This window comes from Bufo gargarizans, chromosome 5 (genome assembly GCF_014858855.1).
Source record: "Bufo gargarizans isolate SCDJY-AF-19 chromosome 5, ASM1485885v1, whole genome shotgun sequence".
Lineage (NCBI taxonomy): Eukaryota > Metazoa > Chordata > Amphibia > Anura > Bufonidae > Bufo > Bufo gargarizans.
Genome location: NC_058084.1, coordinates 221161593 through 221183735, shown reverse-complemented (window position 1 = coordinate 221183735; position 22143 = coordinate 221161593). Strand labels below are relative to the sequence as shown.

Sequence of the window (22143 nt, the reverse complement as noted above, 5' to 3'; positions counted from 1 at the left end):
ATTTTCTATTTAAAATAACCTACTTTATGTAAACAATGTGAATGATTTGTATTTAACCCTTAGAATACCAGAGTGAATTATTTTTTTTTAGCCCCTTTCACAGGAGCGAGTTTTCTGCACTGGTGCATTGCACCCGCTCTGAATCCTGACCCATTCATTCCAATAGATCTGTGTATATGAGCATTTTTTTTCACCCAACAGTTCTGCATTCCGTGAAAAACGCAGCATGTTCTGTATTTTGCGTTTTTCACGCAGCCCTGGCCCCATTGAAGTGAATAGGGCTTCAGTGAAAAATGCATTGCATCCAGAAGCAGGTGGAGATGCAGTGCATTTTTCGCTGATGGTTGCTAAGAGATGTTTGTAAGCCTTCAGGTTTTTTTTTAGTGAAAACACATCAAAATGCATTGCACCCACGCAGAAAAAAATGAACACAATCGTGGACAAAACTGACTGAACTTGCTTGGAAAATGGTGCAAGTTTTTTGAACGCATCCGGACCTAATCCGTCACGCTTGTGTGAAAGAGGCCTTTTTGTTTTCATTTTTCTTCCCTATCTTCCTTGAGCCATAACTTTATTTATATTTCCATTTTCATAGCTGTATGAGGGCTTATTTTTTGCAGGACAAGTTGTACTTCCTAAAGCCACCATTAATTATGGCATACAATGTAGTGGGAAGCAGTAAAAAAAAATTCAAAATGGGGTGGAATTGGAAAAAAAAACGCAATTCCTCCACTGTTTTACGGGTTTTGTTAACACAGCGTTCTGTTTTTTGGCAAAACTGACCCATGCCCTTCATTCTCAGGGTCAGTACGTTTACACCTATACCAAATAGATATAGTTTTTTTTATGTCTAAATAGTGTAAAAATACATTTAAGATTTGAAAAAATATATATATTTTTGCATCACCATATTCTGTTTAAATTCTTTTTTTATTCAAATTTTGAAAGTTCAAAAAATAATTCTGTTTTACAATAAAATGATAATGAAAATCTATATCATAAACGTAAATAAGATTGGTCTACATAGCATTAAATGTCATGACATGTATTACAATGGAATTTTACAACAATCAAGTATTAACGTAAAAAGAAAATATATCCAGCTATTAACATCTAAGTTATTGAACCTATAGCAATTGACGCTGGGGTGACAGACAAATAGCAAGTTAGGACCGAGGTCTTTATTAACAGAATGATTTTATGTTTGCCATTTATTTATGCCTATTCCACTACAGTATCCTTTACACTTGGAATTTAACCGACTTCTAAATTACTGAGTGTAACAATCTAGTCGAGTCATCCCAGCTACATCTCAAAAAGAACAGTAACTGGGGAGGGGGGAGGAGAACAATTTAACCAGGGAAACATGGGGGAGAGGGGGGGAAGGGAGGGGAATCAGGCTTAATCTTACCTTATGAGTACAGGGTCAGGATGATGAAGCTGAATAATTAAAGATGTTCAGTTATGGTGTGTTTTTCTAAAAGTTTGATCCAAGGGTCCCATGTTTGAAGATATTTAGGCTTATTATCATCTCTAGTTAATTTTAGTTTCTCGTAATTGTGTAGGATATGCATCTCTTTCAACCACTCTGAGATGGATGGGGATTCTTTTTCCTTCCATAGTTTAGGGATAAGTAGCTTGGCTACGTTTAACATGTGTAGTGTTAAAGGGTGCCTGATAGTAGATGTTTGTATATCGAATATACTGAATAGAATCAGGTTTGTGGGAATTTTAGCTGTCGTGTTAAAAGTTTTATTGACTATCATAGCAATGGATTTCCAAATGGTCTCTAGTTTTTTGCAGTGAACCCAGATATGGGATATAGTACTCTTTTCCGATTCACATCTCCAACACAACGGGGATATGTCTGGTAGCATGCGATTAAGGGTCCATTCACACGTCAGTATTTTTACCTTTCCAGATAAACGTTCCTTTTTTTTGCGGATCCGTTTTTCAGTACAACCTTCAGTTTTTTTTACTAAAGTGCTTCCGAATCCGTTCCGTGTTTCTGTGATGTTGCTAGGGTACAAAAAAAAAAAAAAAACTGGTGAAAACAGAGGACATCTTCTAGAACAGGTGCCATTTTATTGTGCTTTTGGTGTAGTAGGAGCTGTGTAAGAAATCTCTGCCTTGCTAGCTTAGTTTTCTACAGTTATCTCACCGATCGTCATGTCTGAAGACTTGGATAATGTACCTGGATCATAGTGATCAATCGGCCTACTTCATATGCCATTTTGCAGGAGAGCAGAAGATGACCTGAACTTCTCTCACCACAGGCACTGAGGGCTGGACTTAATTTATTTTTTTTAGTTTCCTGTCAACTGATCAGTTAAAAAACTGATGACATTCGGATGGTTTTGTGCATGTCATCAGTTTTTATGCGGATCCATTGACTTAAATGGACAACGGACCAGAAAAACTGACAGAAAGTAGGACAAGCTTCATTTTTTTTCAGGATCCGCATACTCGAAAATAGGAAAACGGAACGGATTCAGTGATTCGGACAGCACTATAAATGGTATCCGCATTTTTGCTGAGGCAAAAGAAATTAATGGATCCGAAAAAACATTCCGATTTAAAACGGAACGGAAACAGAGTGTTATAACTGACGTGTGAATGGAGCCTAAGTATGATAGGGGTTCTGTACCAACGTGAGACTATTTTGAAGTGAGTTTCTTGTATTTTGGGGCTAATTGATTTAGATCTCGCATTTGCAATGATGTCCTTTTATCTCAGCGCTATTGAACTCCCTACCTAGTTCTACTGTCCATTTTTCAAGGTACGAGGGGGGAGAGGTGGGATTGTTGATTATGTTGTAAATAGAGGAGATAGCTTTTTTAACCGGAGTATTTATTCTGATGCATTTTTGTATGGACGTTAAGGGGTTGACAGAAGAATGATACATTTCCGACTTCATTATATGGTCTGTGAGCAGCGAATATTCTCCGAAGGAGAGATCTAATTCTGGAAAGTATCTGTTAAGATCTATATAGTAGATGAAGACATTATCATGTACTAAATTCCTTATTGGTGCGAGAAATAATTCTTCCGCCTTCATTATCTTATTTTTTAGATCTTTGAGGTGGGGAGGGATCAATGTACCCACCGGGGTGACTGCGATATTAGAAGTCAGAAATTGTGTTCTTTTATTAGTTTTATGCCAGATCTTTAAGGAAAAACTAGTCAGAGGGTCTCCTGTTTTTTTAGTTTTGTAAGGGTAAAGGTTTTCTACTGTTTTACAGTAGCAAACGGTGTTCAGGGAGCAGCGACTCTCCTTCTATATCTCTCCATCTCTTTCTGGAAGGCTTAATAAACCACTCCATTAATTTAGCTATGTGTATTGACTGGTGGTATTTTAGAAAATCAGGTACCCCCAGACCACCGCTCGCTTTAGGCATAGAAACGGTACTATATTGTATCCTATTGCTGTTTGATCTCCATATAAATTTTAAAATCGTCTTCCTCAGAGTATTGTAGAAATATTTAGGGATGTCAATAGGCCAAGCCTGTAAAAATGTATAGAACTTTGGGAAGTATCATAATTTTAATGGTGTTTATGCGCCCGAACCAGGATACGTACAGTGTCTCCCAGTCTTTGAAGGCTGATTCCACCTTAGTTAGAAGAGGAAGGAAGTTCAATGTATATAGTTCCCGGAAGTTCCTGCTTATGTTGATGACTAAATATTTAAACGAAGTGTTAGATGGTTTTAAGGGGGTAGTAGAGATGATCTTCTGCCATACTGATTGGGGCGTGGTGACATTATATACTTCAGATTTATGTAAATTAATCTTGAAATAAGAAATAGAGCTAAATTCTTCCAATTCTCTCAAAAGCGTGGGGATTAGTTATCATGAATAAGGTGTCATCGGCATATGCCGCTACTTTGTGTCGTTCCTTAGATGTAATGATACCTTGGATATGAGGGTTGGATCTTATCTTAATTAGTAATGGTTCCAAAGATAGGATAAACAGAATGGGTGACAGAGGGCACCCCTGACGTGTGCCATTTGGAAGGCGGTTGACAATGAGTCATTAACCCTAACAGCAGCTGATGGACAGGTATACATGGCTAACATTTTGGATGCAAATGTTTGGGGAAATTCAAAAGCGTTTAGGACCTCTTCTAAATAAGACCAATTAAGGGCCCTTTCACACTTGCGTTGTCCGGATCCGGCGTGTCCTCCACTTGCCGGAGGTACACGCCGGATCTGGAAAAACGCAAGTGTACGGAAAGCATTTGAAGACGGATCCGTCTTCAAAATGCTTTCAGTGTTACTATGGCAGCCAGGACGCTATTAAAGTCCTGGTTGCCATAGTAGGAGCGGGGAGCGGGGGAGCGGCATACTTACAGTCCGTGCGTCTCCCGGGGCGCTCCAGAATGACGTCAGAGCGCCCCAGGCGCATGGATGACGTGTACATGCGATCACGTCATCCATGCGCCTGGGGCGCCCTGACGTCACTCTGGAGCGCCCCGGGAGCCGCACGGACGGTAAGTATGCTGCTCCCCCGCTCCCCGCTACACTTTACCATGGCTGCCAGGACTTTAGCGTCCCGGCAGCCATGGTAACCATTCAGAAAAAGCTAAACGTCGTATCCGGCAATGCGCCGAAACAACGTTTAGCTTAAGGCCGCATCCGGATCAATGCCTTTCAATGGGCATTCATTCCGGATCCGGCCTTGCGGCAAGTGTTCAGGATTTTTGGCCGGAGCAAAAAGTACTGCATGCTGCGGTATTTTCTCCGGCCAAAAAACGTTCCGTTCCGGAACGGAAGACATCCTGATGCATCCTGAACGGATTTCTCTCCATTCAGAATGCATTAGGATAATCCTGATCAGGATTGTTCCGGCATAGAGCCCCGACGACGGAACTCTATGCCGGAACCGGCCAACGCAAGTGTGAAAGGGCCCTAAGCCTATCGAACGCTTTCTCTGCGTCTGTTGCTACAAACGTGAGGGGTATGTTCTTTGTCTGGGCGAATTGTATAGCATGGAGAATTCTGTATATATTATCTTTAGATTCCCTACCTTCAGTAAAGCCGATTTGGTCGTTATGGATGATATTTGGGATCATATTCTTTAGTCTGTTCGCCAGGGCTTTTGCATAAATTTTAATATCCACATTCAAAAGGGAAAGTGGTCTGTAGTTGGAGCATAATGTCGTGTCTTTGTCTTCTTTGGGTATTAATGTGATATGGGCATTGAGGGATTCTGGACGGAATGAGTCATTTATTGCTATATTATTAAAATAGATGCCAGGGCTTTTACCGTTGGGAAGAGATTTTAGAACCGACTCTATCTCAGTTTGTGAGAAGGGGGTTAGAAGCTTTGATTGCTGGTCTGTGGTCAATTTGGGTATTTCTATTGAGTTTAGAAACTCGCTAATTTTGGTTTTCATTTCTACTTGGTCGGGGTTATATTTATTTATATTGTACCTTTTTTTTCGTAAAAGGATCTGAACGCGTTCGTAATACTCGTTGAGGTGTTACATAGGGAGTTGGTCTGGTCTCTGATTCTAGTTATGTATGACCTATTTCTTTGTTTCTGTGGAATTCTGGCTAGTCTTTTGTTGCAAGCATTGTCTTCTAAATATTTTTTATATCTAATAATATATAAATATTTTTGGTTTTTCTGGTCCATTAACGCCAGGAGTTTGGACCGCAAGATTGTGAGATCTTTTATAACTTTTTTCTCAATTGATAATTTGTGGACTGTTTCCAGTCATTTTATTTGGGATAGGATGTCATTAATTTCTCTTTCTCTAAGTTTTTTTTTAATGAGCCTAGCCTAATCAGTCTACCCCTGATCACTGCCTTATGCGTTTCCCATTCAATAGAAGTGCAGGTTCTCCCCTGTAGATTGTCAGCAAAAAACGATTGTATATCTGACTCGATTGCTGCTGAATCTTTGGGGTCTGTCAGTAAGCTCTCATTGAGCGACCAATTAAATGAATTATTCTTGGTCTCTCCAGGAGAGAGCTGCACTCATATTCACCATATTCTGACCCCCATAACTTTTTTATAGTTATAGCTATTGAACTGTGTCGGCTCATTGTTTGAGGGAAAATCTGTAGTTTTTATTGATACCATTTTGGAGTGTGTGTGACTGATCATATTTTATTACTTTTGGGGGGTAAGAGAAGTAATGAAAAAATTGCAAATTTGGCCATTTTGATCCTTTTTCACATTACGCCATTCGCCGTATTGTACAAACCAGATTCCCAAAAAGTTGGGACACTAAACAAATTGTGAATAAAAACTGAATGCAATCATGTGGAGATGGCAAATGTCAATATTTTATTTGTAATAGAACGTAGATGACAGATCAAACGTTTAATCCGAGTAAATGTATCATTTTAAAGGAAAAATATGTTGATTCAAATTTTCACGGTGTCAACAAATCCCCAAAAAGTTGGGACAAGTAGCAATAAGAGGCTGGAAAAAGTAAATTTGAGCATAACGAAGAGCTGGAAGACCAATTAACACTAATTAGGTCAATTGGCAACATGATTGGGTATAAAAAGAGCTTCTCAGAGTGGCAGTGTCTCTCAGAAGCCAAGATGGGTAGAGGATCACCAATTCCCACAATGTTGCGCAGAAAGATAGTGGAGCAATATCAGAAAGGTGTTACCCAGCGAAAAATTGCAAAGACTTTGCATCTATCATCATCAACTGTGCATAACATCATCCGAAGATTCAGAGAATCTGGAACAATCTCTGTGCGTAAGGGTCAAGGCTGTAAAACAATACTGGATGCCCATGATCTCCAGGCCCTTAAACGACACTGCACCACAAACAGGAATGCTACTGTAAAGGAAATCACAGAATGGGCTCAGAAATTCTTCCAGAAACCATTGTCAGTGAACACAATCCACCGTGCCATCCGCCGTTGCTAGCTGAAACTCTACAGTGCAAAGAAGAAGCCATTTCTAAGCAAGATCCACAAGCTCAGGCGTTTTCACTGGGCCAGGGATCATTTAAAATGGAGTGTGGCAAAATGGAAGACTGTTCTGTGGTCAGACGAGTCACGATTCAAAGTTCTTTTTGGAAATCTGGGACGCCATGTCATCCGGACCAAAGAGGACAAGGACAACCCAAGTTGTTTTCAACGCTCAGTTCAGAAGGGGAAGACCCTGCATTTTTCAACAAGATAATGCCAGACCACATTCTGCATCAATCACAACATCATGGCTGCGTAGGAGAAGGATCCGGGTACTGAAATGGCCAGTCTGCAGTTACAGATCTTTCACCTATAGAGAACATTTGGTGCATCATAAAGAGGAAGGTGCAACAAAGAAGGCCCAAGACGATTGAACAGTTAAAGGCCTATATTAGACAAGAATGGGAGAGCATTCCTATTTGTAAACTTGAGAAACTGGTCTCCTCGGTCCCCAGACGTCTGTTGAGTGTTGTAAGAAGAAGGGGAGATGCCACACAGTGGTGAAAATGGCCTTGTCCCAACTTTTTGGGGATTTGTTGACACCATGAAATTCTGATTCAACATATTTTTCCCTTAAAATGGTACATTTTCTCAGTTTAAACTTTTGTTCTGTCATTTATGTTCTATTCTGAATAAAATATTAGAAGTTGGCACCTCCACATCATTGCATTCAGTTTTTATTCACGATTTGTATAGTGTCCCAACTTTTTTGGAATCCGGTTTGTAAAATATTTTTCTATTTTAACAGTACAGGCATTTTCGGTCGCTCTGATTCCTATGAGGTTTATATTTTTTGTTATTTAGGTGTTTATATTTTTATTATACGGAAAGATTTAAACTTTAGTATTTTTTAAATTTTTTATATATTTTTAAGTTTATTTATTCATATATGAGCCTACAAAATCATTTTTTTTATTTTTAACAATCATGTATTTTTAAACTGCACTTATTTTTTTTTTTTTTTTTATTTCAAATATTTTATTTTCGTATACTAACAGTGGCGTGAATCGGTACCGGACACAAAAGAAGGCATAAGCATTACAGAGTCATGCTGATTTAGGAAAGAAAACATTCACATTTCAATGGTTGATGATTCATAGCAAAAGATATCATTCCTGGTAAGACAGTACTAGCACAAAGCGAGCAAGGTATAATCTGGCTATCCATAATAGGCCTATTAGAGGTAATGTCTTAAAGTGTGGGTAAAGGGCCCCTAGATTATTTGTTAACTCCTAATCCGAAGGGAGGGAACTGGTGGAACACAAGGTAAATTGATTAACCCCTCTAGTCCGATGTTAGGGGGGGAGATGGGAACCTGTATTTTGTCCATTGAGCCCATCTTTTCACAAACGCTATATGTGTCCGCGATTCCCATGAGGCAAGTTCCTCGAACCGATAGATTTGGTCTACCTTAAGCCTCCATTGTTCTAACGTAGGTATATTAGTTTGTAACCAAAATTTGGGAACCAGAAGGCGTGCCGCCAACAGGAGTTGCTTGAAAAGGAAGGAGGGAGAAGGTGCAGAGTGATCATTGGGATTGGTGAAAAAGGAAAGCAGTGCACCAAATGGGGAAATAGCTACGTCCGAGGAACATATGCGATTGCTTGTTTGAAAGATCTCCTTCCACCAATTGTTTATAGGGGGGCATAACCACCAAATATGGAGGAAGGTCCCAACTTCTTCATGGCATCTCCAACATTTATTAGAGGAGGGTCTAGTGAAACGTGCTGACTTTACTGGCGTAATATACCATTGTGACATAATTTTGTAGCCATTTTCCTGAGCCCTGACACACCTGGACGACCTATGAGGGGATTCAAATAATGAAGGTAGGATTTGGAAAGGGAGGTCCAAGCCTGTTTCCCTCTCCCAGTGACGGATAAAGGCCGGTTTGAAAATTAGTGGGGGGGATCTCAGTTTATTATAGATGAGTGAGATTGGCTTTTTCGGGGGGTTCGGATTAGCTACTAAAGCTTCAAACCAGTTAAGAGGCCGTAATAGGTCACCATTGGCGTTGTTTTTACGAATGAAGGCCATGATAAGTGGGATGAGAGTGAGATCACAGGGTTGCGGGTTTAAGATAGCTTTGATAGAGTCAGGCAAGGGTATTAGGCATTGGGGCTCCAGAAAATGTGATATTGGCACCGATGATGACCTGATTGATTTAGAGAAGGTGTTACGAGGTCCAGAGGAGGCAGAGCCCATAATATCACTGATTGTGAGAAGAGGAGAAGGAAAGGGGACTGAACAGTGAGAGCGGTTTCACCATTTCCAGGCCTCAATAGTAGCTCTAATTATTGGGTATGAATGTAGACTAAAGGGGGGAGGGGTACGGTAACCCAAGCATGCAGCACGAGCTGGCATGCCAATGATGCTTTGTTCCAAAGCCACCCAAGACTTGCTATTTGTGTTCCTCAGCCAGTCGATGACTCTAGACATTAGTATGGCCATCCCACATAGTTCAGGGTCTGGGAGACCAATTCCGCCCGTCGTGCGAGAGCGAGACAGGAAGGAATAGGAGAGTCTAGCCTTCCTGCCATTCCATACAAATGAACTGAATCTTTGCTTTAGGGAAGCATAGAAAGATCTTGGGATAGGAATTGGGAGGACTTGTTGGAGGTAAGTAAGACGAGGAATAATAAGGGAAGAAAGGAGATTTTTCCTACCAAACCATGAAAGGGTCGGAGCTGATTTGTTAAGTTTATCCAGGGCCGTGAATAAGGAGGATTTTAGGGGAGTGAAATTGAGTGAAAAAAGATCAGAAACGTTTGGGCTTATTTTTACTCCTAGATAGGTGATGGTCGGGGAGGACCAATTAAACGGGGAATTCTCCATTAAGGATAATTTGAGTTGCGGGGATAGGCCAGTGCTTAATATAATAGATTTATTTTCATTGATCTTAAAGTCAGAGACATCACTGTAACTTTTTAGATGTTCCTGAATCAAAGGAAGGGAGACTCTGGGATTGGAGGTCATGACCATAACATCATCTGCGAAGGCAGCAATTTTATGGCATCTGCCCCCCAAAAACACTCCCTTAACCCCAGAGTCTGCCCTAAGTCTTGCCAGAAGGGGTTCCATTGCTAAAATGAATAAGAGGGGAGATAAGGGACATCCCTGCCGTGTACCGTTGTGGATTGGAAAGGGAGGGGAGAGATCACCATTGACCATGACACGTGCAGTAGCCTGTTCGTACATAGCAAATACTGCCTGAATATATGGACCAGGCAGGCCGAAGTACTTTAAAACATGACGTAAATAATTCTAATTAATGCGATCGAATGCTTTTTCAGCGTCGGTGCTAAGCAAAACTAGAGGAGAGGAGGTGTGTTTGTCATGGCAGAGTACATTAATGACTCTGGCAGTGTTGTCTCTGCCCTCTCTGTTTCGTACAAAGCCTACCTGGTCCACATGCACCAAAAGAGGGAGAAGGACAGCCAAGCGATTGGCCAAAAGTTTCGCTATGAGTTTAAGATCAATGTTAAGTAGAGAAATGGCCCTATAATTAGCACAAAGCTTAGAGTCCCTTCCCTCTTTAGGAATCAGAGCTATATGGGCAATGGTCATGTCTCTGGATAAGGGGGCATTTTGCAAGGTTTGATTACATACAGTAAGCAAGTGAGGCAGGAGTTGTTCCTTAAAAATTTTGTAATCTCTAAATTGAGCAGCTATTTTTGTTGAAGCGAAAATTGGTTCACCTTTTGGAGAGGAGAGTTGGTGTATATAATTGTCCGCCCTTCTGGCTTTAATTCTGCTTATTAAAAATTTGGTAGCTTTGTCTCCATGTGCAAAGAATTTATATTGGGAGTTAAGGTAATATTTTGCAGAGTTGCTCTGCAACAGGGCTTTCAATTCGGCTCTGGATTTGGAAAGTTCCTGGAGTTGGGCTTCAGATAGGGATTTTTTGTGGGTAGTTTCTAGTTTATTTATCTTGGAAAGGAGCCTATTAATATTACCCTCTCTTAGTTTTTTCAGGTGGGAACCGATGCTAATGAACTCTCCTCTAATAAAAGGTTTATGAGCGTCCCAAACGACTTGGGGAGATAGCTCAGGAAGGGAATTTAGTTTAAAGTATTCGTCTAATAATGTGGCTATTTTCTTTGTGGAGTCGGAGTTACCTAGGATGGATTCATTCAGTTTCCAGTTAAAGCTTTTGGGTTTTCTCATGGGCGAGGCAATTCTGAGAAATATAGGCGCATGGTCTGACAGATGGATAGACCCAATATTGGCCCTTTGGCATAATTGTAGATGTTCTTTGGAGACAAAGAGATAATCTATGCGGTGATATGAACAATGAACATGTGAGTAAAATGTGTAGTCTAGGGTGTTAGGATAGAAGGAACGCCATACATCCACTAAATGGAAGTCCCAGAAAATGTTCTTAATAGATTTTAAGGAGCGTCTAGAATGGGGAGTTTTATGTGAGGAGGAGTCTATCTGAGGGTCGAGGGCCACGTTAAGATCTCCTCCCAATACGACTATACCTTCCTTAAAAGAGGAGATTGTTTGAGCAATGGAAGAGAGCCATCTTGCTTGATTAGTATTAGGGACATACAGGTTAATAAAAGAATACACTTGAGGACCTATGTGCCCTTTAACCATTATAAATCTCCCCTCTGGGTCCTGGAGGTGGGTAATGGGTTTGAAAGGTATTTTCCTCTTAAATCCAATGCTTACTCCTCCGGACGAGGCAGTGGCCCCTCCACAATGAAACCATAGGGGGTACTGAGAGAATTCCATATTGGGGTAATGATTGAACCTGAAGTGTGTCTCCTGGAGAAGCAGCACATCCGCACCCTCCTTACGCAGAATGGAGAAAATCTGGCTTCTCTTTGAGGGTGAGTTGAAGCCCTTCACATTGTAAGAAGCTACGTGTATGTCAGCCATGATCAATTGATATTGAAGGCAGAGGAATGTAAAGTGTGCTGGTCCCCCAGGAAAAATCACTCACGATCATGGATAGCTCCACCCCGCCCGAAGGAGAAGTCGGATCCCCATCAACCTGCATGTCCCTCAGAGAAATCAAGGAAGGCTGTGCCAGGTACCTGAAATGAAACAACGGGAAAAGGGAAACAATGAGAACAAAACAAATAATCATAACAAAACAAGACGTGGGAACTGACCCATCAGTGTAAAGCATGGGGGAAAGTTGGTCGAAGACCGGTGTACTTTACGTTCAGCACTTATATTTGCAACCTGGAAAGGGGTTGGTATTTAAACCAGCGGCTAGCAAGACCCTCAAAGGGAGAAAAGGCAAAAGCCCATTCAAGCCAAAAAAGGAAAGCCTCTGGGTAAATGAGTCAGAGGTGACTCAAAAGATAATGAAGAATTAAGTGGGAGAAGGCAAGCGAAGCATGTAATACAAAAACCTTATCTAATGAGAGATATCTAACAACATGACTTCAAGTAGGTTATGTTATGGATCTACTAGCAGTATGGGACTAATCTAAACAGACTATAACAAAAGGTCTCTTATTTTAAAGAAGCAACTTCTCTGGATAGACCCAATTAAGTCAAAGGAAGGAACGTCACCCCTGTCCCTGATTGTATCTGGAGGATCAAGGGTATCAATCTTGGGCTAGTCTCTTGGGAGTCAGTTGTCGGCTCCTCTTCCCCACTTTATGGGCTTTAGGAGTATGTTGTAAGGTGAAGGTTGCCACTTCTGGAACTTCAGGTAAGGCAAAGAGATCTTGGAACTGCTCCCAGTTTTCTATTTGCAGGGGAGAGATTTGAAGATGGTCATAGACAGCGTCCAAATCTGCATAAGAGGTAACGTTGAAACGGTGGCCTCCTTGTGAAAAAGAGAGTCCAAAGGGAAAATTCCACTTATATAGGATTCTGTTAGCCCGCAGCCATTCTGTTAACGGTTTAAGGTGTTTGCGTTTCTTCAAGGTAGAGGGGGCAAGATCCTGGTATATTGACACATGTGCACCTTCAAACAATATGTCAGGTCTATTTCTGGCGGCCTCTTGTACTGCTGATTTGACCTGAAAATTCAGGAATTTGCAGATTATATCCCTTGGGGGCTCATCCACTTTAGGCTTGGGCCGCAGCACTCTATGAGCCCGCTCAATCGTGATCTCCAGAGCGAATTCAGGGCCTAGGAGAGAGGAGCATAGGGAGATAACTGCAGCAGGAATGTCACCAGGCAGAACGGATTCAGGAATCCCTCTTATACGCAGGTTGTTCCGGCGGCCCCTATTTTCCTGATCTTCTAAAGCAGTCTGCATCTCATTCAGGTAGGTGCCGCATTTTCGGAATGAGCTTGTTGTAGCCCTCTGATGCTCCAATATCTAGGCCTGGTTGGACTCGAGCGTTTCAACTCGGTCACCCACTTGCCGCATATCTTGGCGCATTGCGGCGACCTCACCGAGCAGGGGCTCCAGAGCCTTATGTAAGGTATTTTTCAGATAGTTCCTGGTGATCGGGAGAGCCCCCCTACCTTGCAGCTCCTCTGTATCGCTATCGTCATCCGACTTGTCTTGCTGGCAGGCCCTCTGTTGTTGAACCGGCGCCATCTTAGAATCTCTAGCGACGAACGCTGCAGCTGCTTTCTTGACAAATCTGTCCATGTCTCCACCTTGAATGTTGCTCTTGTTGGAGCTTTGGTGTTCCCCTGCCTTGGGGTTGCCTATTTTAACCATTTTTAGGTGTAGGGCTGAAGATTGCTGGTGCTATGAACGCTCTGTGACACGGAGCACAGAATCAAGCGGCCATCTCAGACCGGCGCTGGCTCCGCCCCCCTAAACTGCACTTATTAATAATTGTTCATTTCATATCTTGGCCTGGTGGACAAAATAAGAATTGCACTTTGCTGGTAGCGAAGGGGTTAAAGAACACCTGTCAGTAAGATCATCCTTATTAACCCCGTCAGCGATTTTGTGTTGTCACTTTTCACTCCCCGCCTTCCCCAAGCCATAATAAGACTAAAGTCTTATTTTTTGCTGGACAAGTTGTACTTTTTAATGTTTAATGTTTTAATGTACTATTGCATACAATGTAGAGGAAAGCTCGAAAAAAACATTCAAATGGGGTGGAATTGGAAAAAAATACAGTTCCACCAGTTTTATGGGGATTGTTTTTCAGGTAAGAACGATCATGACGATGCCTCATTTATAGTTTTTTGTGTGTTTTAATACTGAAAAACAATTAAAAACTTCAGGAAAAAATTAATTATATGTTTTCATCACCATATTCTGACCCCCACCACTTTTTATAGTTATGTTTACGGAGCTGTTTGAGAGCTCACTTTTTGTGAGATGATCTGTGATTTTTAGCGATACCCTTTTTGAGTGTGTATGACTTTTTGATGACTTTGTATTAGATTTTTTTATTGGGAGGTGAAGTTACAAAGTTTTATGGGGATTGTTTTTCAGGTAAGAACGATCATGACGATGCCTCATTTATAGTTTTTTGTGTGGTGAAGTTGGGAGGTGAAGTTACAAAAAATTTTGGCCAACGGACCATTTCGATTTTTTTTTCCCATTATGCAGTTTGCTGTATGGGATAAATATTTTTTATATTTTAATAGTATGGGTGTTTTTGGATGTGGCGATGCTAATGATGTTTAATGTTTTTTTTTTATATGGCTCATGTATTTATTTTTTTATTTTAGGGAAAGTGTGGTGACGTATAATGATTGATAGGGTTTATCCTGCTGTTTAAAATGATACCTGTCTTGTGAAAATCGGTTGTCGCATTCCTGAGGGAAAAAACGAACAAACATATTATTTATGTAAATTAGGACTTAAGTGCACAAAGGGGAGGGACCAGCACTGTAAAGCTGAGTGCATTAAGGGTCTAAACTCCACCCCACAGTGCACTGAAGTTATCATTTACATAAATAACAAGTATTTTTTTTTAAATCAGCAGTGTCAGCCCTACCAGGCAGTAACCCTGGTTTAAAAGGGTTTATCCCGCTGACAGGTACTCTTAAAGGAATATTGATACATGGCCTATTTACTCACTACTACAGTCTTTAAAGTGGAAGTAGTATTTGAATCATTTATGTCCAAGTAGCACAAAGCATCAGATCATTCCCTAGCATGTACAGTTGTGATTCAGACACATTCACCAGCATCTGCCCAGGTGTGCATGCAGTAAAAGTATATGTTACGACACCTTTAACCCTTTTATGCCCGGGGTGTCGTTGGAGTATATGTAGTGTAGTATATACATTATACAGAGACCAATCGGGGAATGTGAAGCAGAATAGGAGCAGAGTGAAATTGGTAAGGGGAGTACTTGTTATTTTACACCGTGATCAAACTTGGAATGAAAGGGGCTGTATGTTTAATCTACAAAATAAGGCAAAATGTGCCTGTCTGCCTCACATTTCATATTTCCCATATACTTTTAGCTGGCATCTGGGTTTTGTGTTTTTACAGCAAAAGCTGCACCAAACACCACAGTTGCAAAAAAATTAAAAAATAAAGAAAGAAACACAAAAGTGCTGAAAACACCACTAGTGTTTCCAGCTTAAGGCCACATTCAGTCTGCAGTATTTTGGCCAGTAAGTAAAAAACGTGTTCAAAACTTGGCAGAGTGGCTAATCTTCCAATGTTATTTTTCTGTTCACGTTTCTATCCTGAATTTGGCTTATAACTACTGAAGCAAAATGTAATCCAGAATATTGCCGTGTGAAAGTGGCCTTAGGGTAGTTTCAGACTAGCGCTATGTATCGGGCAGGCTGTTCCCCCATACAAATACAAACTCAGTCTTAACAAGTATGTATATGTTTTAAAAGGAAGGGAGGAAAGCCACTGCCAGTCTTTATTTATCTCCCTGGAGAACAAAAGGTTTAGGTGTTAACATTGAAAGTACAGACCTTTTCCTCCCACGACAGCTGATGAGTCAGGTGCTCCTCACACTTTAAGAATGTCAGCTTGGTTTGGCTAACATATTATAATGTGTATGGGGGCCTTAAGTCTACCCTAGAGACCAGAGCTGTCATTAACCTAATTTAAAATATAAGCAATTTCTTGATTATGCATTCCCAGAGCAAGGCAAAAATTACTTGGAATGTATTATAGATGTACAGAATAGTAGATAATTTTGATCATTTTGTTTTTTGTCTTGTAGGAAAGTTCATATAACAAAGACTACCTTAGAGTGCCTAAATGGGGATTATGAAGTTGAACCTGGTTATGGCTATGAAAGAAATAGTTTTTTGAAAAAGCATAATATTGAAACATTTTTCATCGTGCCATCACATCGAAAAAAGGTATGTTTTTTCTCAAAATACCTTCTCATCTATAGGAGATAAAAGCATCCGAAAATGAAATGAAAATGAAAAACACAAAATTAAAATGCAAATACCTTTTCGCCATATCATTTGCCACCCATGTATGCAAAATTCATGGGAAAATTAAAAATAAAATTAAATACGATTTTATTTTCGACCCCAAGCATGGGTAATGTGACAAAAATAAAATTACAATGAAAAGGAATTTTTCACCAGCGACCTCCCTATCAAGTTGTTTCCATAGACATATAGCTGTGATTCACCTGAATAAAACACTGTTTTTCTTTTGTTCACCCCAGGCTCCATTCCTGAGTTATTATACTTTTTCGCAATATGCAAATAAGAGCTTTGATGCAATGAGGATGTCACCATTGTTCTTGTACCCAAGCTCCACTCATTTATGTGGCTAGCTGCTCCCTTGCTGCTTTGATTGACAGGGCCAGGCAGTAGCAAATTAGAGAGGGAGGAGATGGCCAAATTCACTTTGTTTGAAATTTTGTAATAGTACTGTACGGAAATCCGTCTCCGTACAGTATTAAATTGTATGGGATCTGATGAGCCGAAGTAAGTTAGAGAAATATCAAAGCTAACATGATAATTAAAAATCCCTTTATGATATCAAATGGGTAAGGGTACAGAAATGCCCATAATTAAAAACGTAATGCCATATAGCTAGATACGGAAACAAAACAAGCTTCCACAAAAAACTTCAATAGGATACCAGAACAATAATAATGACCAAGGAATGGATGAGGGAGAACTATCCCTATTAAGCCCTGGATATTTCTGAGCCCAGGGTTGCCCCCTGATTGTGGAGGTTCCCTGTCCCCGTTCCTGAATCTATTATATCCCTATTACAACCCTACATAAGAAAAGCTACATAAAGAAATAGATAAACAAAAAAAAAAATATTAATAAATGACCCCAACGCGTTCCACCTACACCTGGATGGGTATAAACTAACAAATATTACCAAAAATGACATACATATTTATTCCCAGATTTTTTGTACAATCACTCAGAATTGAGAAAGCTCGTTGGAAGAACGAGTGAAACGTTTTCAACAAATCTACAGTACGTCCAGTTGCCTTGATTTATTCTTTACAGATATACCATGACCTGGATAAATGAGAACCTTCACAGACATATTGCTGCTCATCAGATTGCTTGGTGGTAAGGATACGGCTGTCATTACGTAAGGAAGCAAGCATACAGCTTGCCATGCTTGCCAGTGTGCCCGAGGAACAAGGTAGTTCTAGCTCCACCTCCCACTGAGATGATCATCATGGTCTGTGTCATTATCATCAGCAGCCTTGTCCTCCTGCACAAGGAACTTCTCCTTCTCTAGTGATAACCCCATCCTCCACTTCCTCTTCCATGGGACTTTCTCTGTATGGGTCACCAATAGCTACAAGGCAGCCACCGTTCATTATTGCATCAGTGTGAGCATCTGGTCTAAGATAAATATCAAGGAGGTGACGCTGTGGATACTGCCATTGTCCCTACTGATACATCTGATGGCCTTTTTGAATGACCGGAGTATGGAACTGGTATCTCTGATGAGCTTCCCGACTTTGAAACAACACATGCTCCCTGCTGAGGTAGTCTGATGCATAACAAAATCATTCAGCGCTTACCCTACACACACAGATGCTCTAGCAAGGTAGAATTCCAGCCGGTTGGAACGTAGCCGATCAAGTGGTGCAATGGCAGGTCATTCTGTCGCTACAAGGCCAGAAGGGTTCTCCTTGCAACATAAGACATGGCCAGCATCCTCTGCAAGCCGGGTTGAGGTCAGGACTCTGACTGGGCCACTCCAGAAGGTGTATTTTCTTCTGTTTAAGCCATTGTTGTTGATTTACTTCTATGCTTTGGGTCGTTGTCCTGTTGCTACGTTGTCCTGTTGCATCTTCTGTTGAGCTTCAGCTGGTGGACAGATGGCCTTAAGTTCTCCTGCAAAATGTCTTGATAAACTTGGGTGGGAATTAAAGTGGGAATTAAACGGGTAGTCCAGATTCCGAGCTGAACCCAGAGATATCCCCTTCTTTACCCAGGCATCCCCTCTGAGTGGAGCATCGGAGCATTTTATGAATCTCGCAGGGCAAAGGCTTTTTCTGCAGATCTGGTGACGTACCGGGTCTCACCATGGGAATGTTATGCGGAGGCTTCACCGGTACTAATGGGCAGGCTTTAACACTTTACCCTAAATAAGGCTAGGGCAGTGCTAACCCTTCAAGAATCGTGCTGCTGCCATGGCGAGAGCAGCATCCCGATCTGAGGGGGGGGGGGAGCTCCCTCCTTCTGTTAACCCCTTCCATGTCGCAGTCCCTACGGACCGCGGCATAGAAGAGGTTAAATGGCTATCAGTGCCAGCACCAATGTTGGCCATTACAGCAGGGTGTCAGCTGTATGTTACAGCTGACACTCTGCTCCACTCGGCCATCCTGAATAATGATGTTCGTGGGGGTGGAGGGGTTTGCACGCTACATGCTGTGCCGGCCATCCTGAAGAGGTGTGGCACATTGAGGATTGCGCGCGGGGCGGGTGTCATTTATATATTTCACAAGGTTCTGATCCCCAAAGTCATGATTTGTGGTGATCAGAACCTTTTGCCAGCCAGCCAGTCAGCACAGAGTGATCGCCCGCCCTGGACCGCCCTCATTGGTCCTGGGCTGGTTGCTGAGATCCCTGGCTGTGTGCAACAGCCGGGATCTCTGCGCTGTCACCATGTCTGCAGACATGTTGACAGATTGCTGCCATGACAAACCTGTATGTCATGGTGGCCTAATGCAGTGCAGTCCATGATGTACAGGTACAGATGTAGCAGGGTTAACACACAAACCCTTAACTCATCGTGTTCTCTTGAAACAAAAGCCATTGAAAAGCAAGGTGTTGCTTAACGCATTTAGTTTAGATAACACGTCTCCTAAAACATGTGTGTTAACTTTTCTACATCTGTATGTCATGGTGGCTTATGGGGTTAGAATACATTTTCTGTCACTTAAGAAAATACTTTATTATATACCTTTACTTTAGTAGTGTGCACTAGATTGAAAGTTATAAAACACTGGTGCAAATGGTTGCATGCAGCAGCATTGCCATGCTCCTCTGTGATCATATTTCTGCAGTGTGCACTGTGATTCCACCTGGAACCTTATTATTCCCCTATATATAGTCTCTTAAGAGATTTCCCTTTTCCGCTCCATAATATATCACCCCTACCCTCCACCCAGTATGTTAAGAGGCTAAAGGCACTGTCCCTAAAAGCTGTTATTTTACATTCTGCCATAGATGGCATCACACGCGCCTGCATGCATATGATCAGCAACCTGGCTTAAAGGGTTTATCCCATGAATAATGTAAAAAATTATAATCAGATTAGGGTTGTTTCGATACCAAAATTTTGATTCGATTTCGATACCATAAAAAAGTATTGAGATACTCAATGCCATTCGATACCACGCAAAAAAAATAAAACACCAAAAAAGCTGTGTGCATTCCGCATTTTATAGAAAGTCCGAACCATAATTGAACAGTCGGATCCTATTTTTTTGGGGGGGCAAGGTGACAAAAAATGGTGAATCGTGTTTTTTTTTTTTTTTTTTTCTGTTACTGCGTTCACTGCATAGGAGATCTTTTTTTATCCACAACAAGAAGAAATTACAGCCGGCACTACTCAACGCGGTCCAATGTCAGCAAACATGCAGTGAAATAGGTGGTGCTCTCCCAGAGCTAGCAGACCAATAATCGCATAAAAAATAGAAGGAAAAAGCGGCACTCACCGAATCTTCACAAATCGTAGCTTTATTACAGGTTAAAACACTGCGGATGCGGGTCACATTTGCAGCAAAGTCCGGCAACAGCCGTTTTGCGCTAAGATTGTGCTTTGTCAGGCTCACTATGACGTGGAAGGGGAGCGCCATAAATACCTGCCTCCTCCCCGCACGTCACAGCTAGACAGGTGTATCAATTATATCTACGGCTCACCTCTACAAAGGGGACCCTGTGGCCACTGCCACCAATGATTATAATACTGGTGGGGGTTGGGGGGGCACATTGTGCCGCCAATGTTTTTAGTACTGGGGGAAGGGGGGCGCGCACAGTAACCTTTTAATAGAAATACAGGAGGCCGGTGACGGCTGCAGAGACACATAGCAGGCACCCGACCTCTATGTCTATGACAGGCCGTTGTGATCTGCGGCACTTAACCCCTCAGGTGCCGCTGAGAGCAGCGTGCGCCATGTTCTCTTATACTAGGCTGTGCAGTATCGATTGGGTATCAATAATTCAATACCCGCTACAACCCTAAATCAGGTATCATATGGTATACGGCAGTCTGTTTAGCTTAGAATCAGCCCTGTACCTCACATGGAACCATTGATCTGCCCATTCATTACTGCAATTGCTATGCTAGATTTATTTCAGGCCAACAGCTCAGTGGGTGTGCATATCCTCAGGGGCGTGTCCTTTCTGTTGCAGCTGGTGGTATTTGAAGAATGAAACTGATCATGTAAGTCAACCTCAGAGAGCTGGACTGAGAATTTAGAAAAAGGGAAAACAGCAGGTGATGCTATACAAATAGATTTCAGTGTCTGTACTAAATTATTAATGACATGCAATACTGTAATTACAAAAGTATTCAGATTCAGGTGCTGGTTTGAAAAACTTATAATATTTTAGGAAAGACTTGTTGGGGCATGTTTTATTTTTTTGTAAATATTCTATGTCTTGGTGGTTGAGCTCCCAGCAATTAATCATCTCTCATCTTTCCTGTGGATAGGTGATACATATATAGAATACTTGCAGCCATCACTAGTTTCATTGGACAGAATGTTAATGTGTACAGATTTATGGCTCATGCACACAAACATATATTTTTTTTCATTTACATGCCATTTTTCTGCGGCCCGTATGCAGATCAATTCACTTCAATGGGTCCACATCAAAAATGGAATTTACTCCGTGTGCATTCCATTTCTGCATGTTCCGAAAAAAGAATAGAACATGTCCTGTTATTGTCCGTAGTACAGACAAGGATAGGACAGTTTATTATGGGCCAGATGTTCCTTTCCGCAAACTGCCGAAGGCACACGGCCAGTATCTGTGCTTTGCGTATCCGCAATTTGTGGACCGCAAAACAAGCAACGATTGTGTGCATGAGCCCTTACAGAAACTCGGTGTGCAAGGTAAATGTGTTCCTTAGCGGCACTGAAATAAATGTCTGTTTATTTAGTTGTATTTTTACTGTTTGCATACTCTTCGTGAACTCTGATATTCACAGCAACAAAGGTGGTTCAGCATTATCTTGTGTGTGCTTTGGTATCTGAAATTGTATTCAGTTACATGTTTTCCATAGACATTTACAGACAGTCTTTTGTTTTACAAGATAGTGTATGGAGCTTGGCAAGCTTTAATGTTTGAACTTTATAAGGATAGAAATCTATTTAACATTTTAAATGTCAGATTGAATAGCATTGTGTCCTATAATCTGGCACGGACCTGAAGTTGAATTTTTTTTTTTTCCTTTGCTTTCATGTGGCAGTAGTAAGAACTGACACTAGCAGGTATATGTCAGAAGCAATACATATAATTTCTTTTAGCAACGCATACATAATAGGTTTTCATTGTTTTGGCTGCAGTGGCTGACTCCACCTGTTGTGCAATACCCCCCCACCCCACCCCATCCCATAAGTCCATGTTGATCGATACTGCCATGCAATATTGAATAGAATAACTGCATAAAAGTCGCTTTGTAGGGTTTATGGTCACAAGGCGCCCATGCAGTGGTCATAGCTGTCTAGACAAAGCCTGATATAACATCAAAAGATTCTGTTTATGATGTTACATGGGTCATTTTATCTGTGTACAGAAACCATTTTAAATGATACTTTCTGGTGAGTTTTATTTGTTGCATTGACTGGTAGTTGATAACTTGCTCTTTTTAAGAACCCACCTAACATCC

General features: G+C 41.3%; 1 protein-coding gene across 1 annotated transcript in view; it reads left to right on the top strand.

The window, feature by feature from the left end:
- The window catches only part of ADCY1 (adenylate cyclase 1), a 435025-nt gene that overhangs the window by 237686 nt on the left and 175196 nt on the right, over nt 1-22143 (top strand). The window contains exon 7 of the mRNA XM_044294968.1: nt 16019-16160. Coding sequence (XP_044150903.1) covers nt 16019-16160 — 142 coding nt within the window. The remainder of the gene's footprint in view (nt 1-16018; nt 16161-22143) is intronic.